General features: G+C 44.9%; 1 protein-coding gene across 3 annotated transcripts in view; it reads right to left on the bottom strand.

The window, feature by feature from the left end:
• Nucleotides 1-1,205: 1,205 nt before the first annotated feature.
• The window catches only part of LOC6545469, a 29,993-nt gene continuing 22,172 nt past the window's right edge, over nucleotides 1,206-9,026 (bottom strand). For 2 of the 3 annotated variants that reach the window (XM_026976761.1, XM_015158115.2), the window contains 6 exons: nucleotides 6,549-6,606; nucleotides 3,826-4,600; nucleotides 3,218-3,761; nucleotides 2,999-3,161; nucleotides 2,831-2,937; nucleotides 1,206-2,774 (listed from right to left, as the gene is read on the bottom strand). In XM_026976761.1, the coding sequence (XP_026832562.1) occupies nucleotides 1,640-2,774; nucleotides 2,831-2,937; nucleotides 2,999-3,161; nucleotides 3,218-3,761; nucleotides 3,826-4,600; nucleotides 6,549-6,606 (2,782 nt within the window). In that variant the 3' untranslated portion in view covers nucleotides 1,206-1,639. Of the gene's footprint in view, nucleotides 2,775-2,830; nucleotides 2,938-2,998; nucleotides 3,162-3,217; nucleotides 3,762-3,825; nucleotides 4,601-6,548; nucleotides 6,607-7,446; nucleotides 7,815-9,026 lie in introns of those variants that run through there. The other variant, XM_026976762.1, reaches the window with a different exon arrangement.

Raw genomic sequence — 9,026 nt, 5'->3', positions numbered from 1 at the left:
GCGTATTAATATACAAAGAAAATGTGTTATGGTGTTTCATTGGGTTCTCGGTGAGTGCTTTTCAGAAAGAATTTCGGTTGTCAACCGAAATATATGGAAATCCCTTCATGACCTCTTTGAATTAATAAGCTTTACCGCCAGGAGAAGAGTACAAGAAATATAAAATGTAAAGACATTATTAACATGGATAAATATATATATATTTATTTGGCATATGGGGCATATTTGTAGTTGCTAAGTTTATATGAATCGTTATGTGTTCTCTCATCCGATTAAGCTTACACGTGTTTTGCTCTACATACAAATTTTTCATCTGCTCTCTTTACTGGCATTTGCTTTGTTGAACGTTTTCGTGTTTTATGTTTTTATATATTTTTATTATGAAGTTCGTCTGTTTAAAACTTAACAAACTGGTTGCGGTTAGAAGTGCTCAAAACGTAAATAAGCCCAAGTCATACACTGCGATAAATCCAAGCCAACTATTGGTCTTTTTGGAATTATAAAGATTCTTGAGCTATTTACATAGTTGATTTGTTTGGTTGTATTCCAGGTGTGTGTATTGTGTAGAATTTTATTTTGTTAATTTTTTCCTATACATTTAAAAAAGAAATATTTAGCAAATACCAATGCGTTTTGTTTTGCAAAGTCTATTAAATAGTAAATTGCTTTTTCAATTTTTCAATCACCTCATTAGACAATAAAATAATTCTTGCCAACAGATTGGCCAGATACTAAAATACTACTAAGATACATTCGTGATTCTCTTAGAAAAAATTAAATTCGCTCAATTGTTCGGATGCATTTTTTGCTTGTTTTGTATTGTATAGTTAACAATTGCTAATTTTCAGGATTTCAAAATTGACTATCAGCCAATTTTTTTATAGAACAAATATGTTTCATATGCAATAACCTAGTTTCTTTATTAATAAGTTCGTTAATCTGTGTCCTTCAGTTGTAGTTATTTTTTGCATCTTTAACTTTGAAGACGTATCATAGTGGATTAGCCCAACAAATAATTAACAAATAACATGGGTACTGTCCTGTTTTAATGCACGTTAAAAACAAAGATGCATAGTCTTTGTTTATCAATTTAAAATTTGACATATATTTGACGTAGCAAACTTTTCCAGACGCTTTTAAATGTCGGCTCTATGGGTAGTTTTCTTTTCAGCTTGTAACTTATGAATGCGAACAGAAAAATTGAATTAATTTTCGGGTGTTTATTATCGAATTATCACGTAACCTAAAATTACAAGTATGGACAGGATTTTAGACTAGCAGTCGGCGACATTTTTATATAAAAGTGCATTGAAATGCCAGAAGTATACAATATTTAAATTTTTTATTGTACATCTAAAACTCTTAGTATCGCAATATTAATTGCAAATTATGACTCCAATTCAAGAATATACACGATTAAATAGAAACACAATCGTACTTTTATATTGAACAAAAACCCAATGGTAACTAACGAAAAATCTACAAAATGTAACACTGGTCAACTACATGTTACTATAATTTAAGACAATTTAATATTATTGTAACAAATATTTTATGTCGTGTGTTCTACCACGAGTTTATGTTTGCTTTACGGTGTGTCTATTTGCTTTGCGATTCGATACAAAGCCGTCCCTAGTATTTACGCAGAGGAGCTGTCCGTTGGCAATAGCGCAGCCGCGGCTTCAGCCAGTTCCATAGCAGCAACCCGGGCTTCCGTAAGCGTAGCGTCTGCGTCAAAGCTCGGCTTATGCGTCGGTGACTGACTTGGAGTGCAGTTGGCGCTCTTCGGCTTGCGGAACCAATTGCCAAAATGTCGCCTTCCTAGCGAACCTGTAGAGGTGGTAGAGACTATTTGAGAGTTTTCAGCGCTGGATATTCCGTCCCTGGACTGCGATTTTTTTGGCAGTGTCTCACACAGGCGAGACGTAGATTTGGCCGGCGACTCCGGCAGGGAGCTTTCACCGCTGGTAACCACTGTTGCCAATTCAAAGTCCTGTGCATCGTAATCTGATTGATCTGAGTAATCGCCCGGCCGCTCCTCGTAATTGTACTCGAACCCAGTCATCTCTGATACATACAGGGCTTTACCACCAAATTGGCGCTCCAGGGCGAGAGTGCTTAGGAAGCGATGCTTGCGGTTCGCCGAACGGAAGCTAAAGTCGTACCATTTGTCGCGAGACTCGCTATAGATGCGTAGGGAGTTCTTGATGGTGTGCCCAAACATTTTTCCGTCCCTCACGTTCACCACGCGACAGCGATCCAGAAAAATGCGTCCTTTGTAGATGAAGTGGCTGCGCTTGATAATATCTCGTTTGCAGTAAACCAGCTGGTTGTCAAAGAGAAACAGAGTGTAGCTGCTGTTCCACAGATTCTGTTTCTGTCGCGTGGCATCGACTTGCAGGAAGAAGCGGGCACTGTGCAAGTGCAGCGGCGGTCCCTTAAAGTTTTGGAAGCTGGCTTGATGCCTTGCAATCGTCTCGCTGTGGCGTTTGCCCTCATTGACTGCTTCTGTGATGCCGCGCATCGCTTCCAGCGCCAAATTGACAGTGTCTTGAGAGTCGGGTATGTCCAGTTCATTGACATCAAGTTGCTCATAGTCAGTTATCTTCGCTGCTGACTTGGCACCGTCTATATCATTCTCTTCCCTAACTCCCTTTTCCAATGCCGACTTAATAATCTCGTTGAGGTGCAGGGGATAGCGGCAGATTCGTTGCACCGGTGCCAGCAGGTGAGCAGAGAGGGGAAGCTCGGCCAGGTTTTCGGCTTCGCGGCAGCTGCAAATATTTAAATTAGTTAGGTTCAAGTCGACACTTTAAAAAAAGGTACTCACTTCTCAAGAATTGTACGAGCGTCTTTAACGCGATCGTAGGTCTCAAGTTCTATTAGGGCTCGAGGGTATGCGTTGCAATAGGTGGAGTAGCATAGGAAACCTTTGTGCTGCAGAAGGAATGGCATACTTTGAATGGCTGTCTCTGATGGATGTTAGTTAATTTATTACCATTTTGAGGAAAACTTTAGCAATCTGGTTTTGCTCGATTCCTCGTCGTAAGGCGTCAAGAAACTTTCGCTGAAACTTGTAAATGGCCGTTATGTTAGAAAAGATTAGCCGAATACTGTTTGGTGAAAATATGTCGATGCGCTTGCTCATGGCTGGCAGGTACCTAAAATGGTTCACAAATTAAACATGTGCTGAGGATGGATCTTCTCGATCTCTTACCCATCGCAAATGGCTGCCAGCAGTTTTACATAATTGACCTCCGTATCAAGCAGTTCGCGAACGGCACTGCGGCGTATGATCGTGCTGTGATCCGGTTGGGCAACGAAGTCCACACTGGGTGCACTCGGAGTTGGTGGGGATTCAATGACAATAAGGGTCACATTGCTTTGGTCTGTGGTCACAGTAACGTCTGTGTCCTCGGCGAATGCCGCAACGGGAACAGGAACAGACCCTTCCTCTGCTCGAGCAGTTGCTTCCTCAGCCTCCGCCTCCTCAGCAGCAGCCCTGTGCGCCAAAAAGAAATTGTCCGTCTCTGGGCAGTGTATAATGCGCACAAACTCCTTGGGGAACCAGCCCAGCTCAGGACCCAATATGTCTTCCACAAGATTGGTTTCCTCCTTCTTGATGCGGCCGAACCACCAGGGTCCAACTTCCTTGCGCAATATTTCTATAAGCATTCCGCGCTCTAGCCCTAGTTCCTGAGGACCGCCGGCCGTGAAGTTGTAGAGTACCTCCGCGTAGATGGTCGGGTAGAATCTTACTGCTGTGAACCGAAAAGACACCCCATTAGTAAAGGTTGTACATTGCACTTGCAGCTTTAAACCTACCTTCCTCGTTTGACGCGACACTATCGCTGTCGCTGTCCTCCAGATCGGGACGACCCATGCCGTAGGACTCCAGGCCGTTCGGTTGACTAAGCGATCGCGTGGGCAGAGACTCGGGCGCCTTGCGCTCAGCTTTGTCAGACTCTCCAATGTTTAAATGCCTGGCTATTTTGGTTTTAACCATAAAGGGGCCGAGGAGGTTGCTCGCCTTGGCAGAGTTGGTACGGCGTATGGCTCGCATTTTGGAGAGCGCAACACCATTGGTTAGGACAAAAGCGCGGGGCTCATCCTGGCGGCTCACAGCCGTCGCACGGGAGTACTGCTCATCCTGTTCCAGCTCGATCTGAATGCCTGAATCACCAGAGTTGCACTTGTCGCGTCGGTTGTACTTCGTCTTACGGCGTTCTTTGGAGGTGCGCCAAACAAGGGGCCCAAACCGGTATTTGCCAGAGCTCGTATCGCCGCCCTCTGACCCAGGATCGCCAGCTGTGGTCGTCGTTAGCGGAGGCGCTATGGATACGGTCGGTGTTGTTGGCGATGTCTTAGTTTTTGGCGGATGGCTTCCTACTGCCGCTGGCGATAGCGGGGAGATGTGCATCTGATTTTTGTTGTTAAAGTTGTTCAACGTTCGTTTGAATTTCTGCAACACGCCTAGGCCGCCGCTTCCGCCGCTGCTGCCTGTGGTAGCCACTTCTGTACTTTCCACTGCCTTCCGTGGCTGCTCCTCCAAGCACGGCTCGGACAGCGTGGGACTGGAGACCGCCTTTATCTGCTGTGACTGTAATTAAGGGAAAATAAGTGCATTATTGACCGGCGTGCATTTTATGTCTAGATATTGATTGACAACTCAATAGGTGCTGCGACTCGACTTCTACGGAACTCGCCTTCTCCCGCGAAACCACAAGTATCTTATCATTTCGCAGCATTGCTTATCCCAGGTTCGAACTATAACAACCATGAAATCACAAACAGCAATCGTCATAACTATGTATAATGTTAACGAAGTTGGAACGCTAATTTAGCCAATAAAGTTATGGGGTCCAGGTAGCTGTGGCAAGTGTGCTTCAAAAAATGATTGCCAGATTTTGGGACTCGTATTTCGAAAAAGCGTTTACATGACGAAAGGTAACGGAAGGCAAGTAAGCTAACATAGCTCTGGCACTCACACACAGCAAATTGGTTGACATTTTTATCGGGTTTGGGTTTTCGTTTGGCAATTATACTGATATGTGTGTTCTCGGCAAGAATCAGGGTAGTGTTTCAACGCGCCGAGGGTGCTGGCGGGGACTGGCTGAAATATCATTACCTTATCAAGGCACCGCTCTCAAAACCACCAATTAATGATAATAGTAAATATAGTAGAATAATTCTTGCCGCAAGTACCCGACCTGAAGAAGGCGATACTTCCATTTGTAGCGCTCGCCGGGCATGATATTGCCTACGGGCACGCTGAGGTCCACTCTGGTGCCTCTGGAGCCGCTAGTGGGCAGCGACACACTTGCAGGGGCGCCCGAGTCGAAGTCCCAGAACTTGATCAGCCCATAGGTGTCCATGAGCGTAGGTATTATCAGCTTCTTCATAGCGCCTTCGCGGACCAGCGGGACTTCCGCAAACAGCACTGGCAAGTGTAGCCGGGCAAAGCGATAACCAATAACTGATAGACCGCAATTGCCGGCAACGGGGCTTGCAAATGAGAACCGAGACTACCGACGAGTGCTGATGTCGTCGCCCGGCCGTAAGTGTGTGGAGACCCCTTATAGTTGGCTCTTGCATTGTGGGACATAAAGCCTTTGAGATCAACTCCATCTGCGAGCTCTATTGTCAGGAGTCTGGCTGGCAGTGGCTTGATTAGATTAAGGCGAGAATGGCAGAGCACGAGCCGCGGCCACTTGTCTCAAATGCCTGCCTTTGTTGCACATGCTGGGTCAACTTATTGTCCGCGACCTCGGCAGCAGGCTGATTCTACTGATGGCTTGACCATTGACAGTGGCTGTTTTCCTGTTTTGTTTTGCGTGATTGGTTTTTGCGTCGACATCACCTGCATGGAACAATGGAAGGAAGCTCAGGGGCAAAGTGCAATTCAAATGATGGGTGGTGGGAGTTACAAACGATGCTATTCAGCTTATGACGAGTTGTCATTATATTGCACTTAATCCGCTTCGAGATGGTGGTCACAAAATTAAAACGACCGAGCCCGTCAATGCGCACCTTTTACAGATATCATATTTCGGGTTCATTTATGGTCTCAGATAAACCTACAAGGGCTTTAGCAGCATCTACTCAACCATGACACCCTACTCTTCTCGGATGCGGTTGCCATGAAAAAATTCCAAAGAGTGTAGTGCCCAGTGGATTGATGGGGGGAGTAGTAAGAAAGTCCCTATTGTTATGTAGGGTGATGTGTTTTGCGGTTGCAGCGACGCTTGTAGCTTTTTTCCAATCCGCGTCAGTGGATAATTTCTTATATAAATATCTTAGGCAGAAATGTGATCTGTCTATTGAACTCTCAGCCACCTTACTGCCGGTATTGGCAGCTCGGGGAAAGTTTGGTCTTGGAACAAGATTTCCTACACTATACTCAAACAGTATTAATTAGCCGAGCAAGAGTCCAAGTTGAATGACTTCCCCGCTTTTGAATTAGTTTCTACAGATGCATTTCATGACGAGCTGAGTGCTTCTTATAAAGGAGTCTTTTCGCCCTGTAGCTGATAAATCATGTTACTTACCAAACTCGCAGCACAGTCACTGGTTGTCCCCATTTCACTGCTTCCGGGTTTTGGGATTCTGAAAAATAGAGACAAAATTGTGTTTAATGGGAGAAGCCGTGGCCTTGAGAGTCTAAACAGAAGTATGTAAAATCTTTATGGCAGCTCATTACTTGGCGGCAAAAGGGTTCAGTTGTAAAGCAAATTATAGATTTCATAGAAATAATTCCTAAGGTTACGCCACTCGCCTCAAGGAATGCGTGTGAAAATGTGGCGGCGAGGGTCCTGAATTGTTGACGCAGGTATATTTTACAACACAAAAAAAACAAGTTGCTCGAGAAGGCCGAAAAAGGATTTTCTCGAACCGAATCCTATGTAAACTTCGCGAATTCCATTTCCGTATGCTTATTGTAGGCAAAGAACAAGTATTTTGAGAATCGGCACAAACAAAGAAAACAAACACACCGAGATGCGACCCTAGATGCTAGGAAAGGCCCGTGGTAATCTGGGCTGGGGAATTAGGAATCAACAGGACATCCTCTCGCACGACGAAAGCGGGAGACAAAGGTTGTGCACCCCTGGGGTATCTTTGGAATATCTTTGTATCTCTGTAATGTTCTTTACCTATAGGCCGCTCCTCATTCGATTTTTCTTTAAGCGAACTGCAGAGCAAACAGCAGGCCAGTATACTTTGCGTGCTCGTTACAAAAACCATTTAAGTTTGGGATACGTGAAGGAATGCAGTTTCTTGCCTTTGATCCCCAGACAACGGTCTCTACTTCAGACAGATGTAGTTTCTTGTACGTCCAGCTCAAGGAGTGAGCTGAAGCCCTATTCTAGGAGGAAGCCTTGTTCAAGAGGTGTTCTGAAGCCTAGTTCATCAATGACTGTCATATGCATTGCCACCACATCAGCTTACCGTTGCAAGGTCATGTTTCGTTGCTGCCTCATGCCAAGCATGGATCGCTTTCTTGGAGCGATGTACCTATAGAGCTGTGAAGATTTCGCAGCCATACTTTTACTCGGGCTGTTTCTGTCCATACTCGACTTGTTGCCTTCTTTTCGCACTTTGCTGCGCTTCGCGGTTTCGCCACTTGGCGCTTCGAGCTGGGGCACACTAAACTGAGTTAGGCTTGACCGAAAGTGATATGTAACCATACTCAGACTGTTTCACTGCCAAATGGAATCAAAGTCGCGATGTAGCGTCCCGAGAGACTTCCGCTCTGCGTATGCGTACGGTCCGTGGTTCGGGCTCAGACTGATCCTGGCTCAACCCTCAGCCGCTGGCCAGCTGCTCGACGCACTCAATCCTGCTTATTGTTATTGCTGTGCTGTTTCAAGGCAACCTAGGGGAAGGACTTTGAGTGAGTTTGGAGTGCATATAGCAACGATGCAGTTTTGCGGTGGATGTTTACTATAGGTAGATGCCCTTACGCCCAGTACTTCTTTAATGAAATAGTAACATTTAAAAAGGAACATCTTAAGCTGGGAAGTTTATACTTATACTTTTCCCATTAAGTAGCCATAAGGGCTCGTTTTCAGCTGCCTTTTTTCTATCCGGACTTCCTCGCTATCCAAAAGAACTCAAGTGCGGCATTTTGACTCAAGAAGGATAACGATGAGTCATTAAAGAGGAAGCTATGAAACATCTGCCGCCCAAACCGGTTTTACTCCTGCCAGCTCTTCAGTTGTGCTCTGTCCCGCTCTCAAATGGCGTGTGGTTAACAATTCAAAGTTTTATGAACACGTGATCTATCAGCCGTTTGTGAGAGTCAATCTCAGGCATAGGTTTGGATAACGATTGTCTTGGAAGGCTCTCCTAAGCACTGCCGACTAGGATGCCACATGTTACAATTTAGCTGGAAACCAGAGGACGCGTTTCTGAACTCAAATCTGAAATGCGAACGACGCCTCTTAAGGGAACCAAACAGGAAGTCCATCTGCCTCTGTCTTCTTTTTTTTTTTGTAAGCAGGCAGGTGCTAACAATGTAAATATATTCGGAGTATGGGGAAGATAATTCCTGATTTGTTGAGCAAAACTAGACTTTTTACATTTTTTGAACGAATCTCAAGGTTGCTGATATCGCCTGAATTGATACGAGAAGACATTATAGAGGGATTTGCATGTGGTGTAGTGCATAGGCAGATGCAGTATCTGAAACTGCAACTCAAATCAAACCGGTTTTTGCGACTCAGACCAGCGAATGTGATGCAGCGGCAGGTAGGTTCGCGCCTATTTGCTACCTGGTATGCGCAAAATTCCCATCGCAATAAGACCAGGCTGTGTAGGTCTTACCACTTACACTTTTAAGAAAACTGCTTGATGAGTCTACGCATTGTTCTAGAGACGTGCCACTCCCACTCAGGCGTCGAAGTCTGTCACGCCCACAATCTTGAAAAGTTTCTGTTGATATGCAAAAATTTGGTAAATAAGAGGTATCAGATAGTCGAGGAAATCGACTGTGGCGCTCTCTTGTTTTCTTTCTGTGTTATGGGGAG

Source organism: Drosophila erecta, unplaced genomic scaffold (genome assembly GCF_003286155.1).
Source record: "Drosophila erecta strain 14021-0224.00,06,07 unplaced genomic scaffold, DereRS2 tig00000021-arrow-pilon, whole genome shotgun sequence".
NCBI classification, from domain to species: domain Eukaryota; kingdom Metazoa; phylum Arthropoda; class Insecta; order Diptera; family Drosophilidae; genus Drosophila; species Drosophila erecta.
Note: the sequence above shows the minus strand (reverse complement) of the source record. Positions and strands in the feature narration are given on the sequence as shown.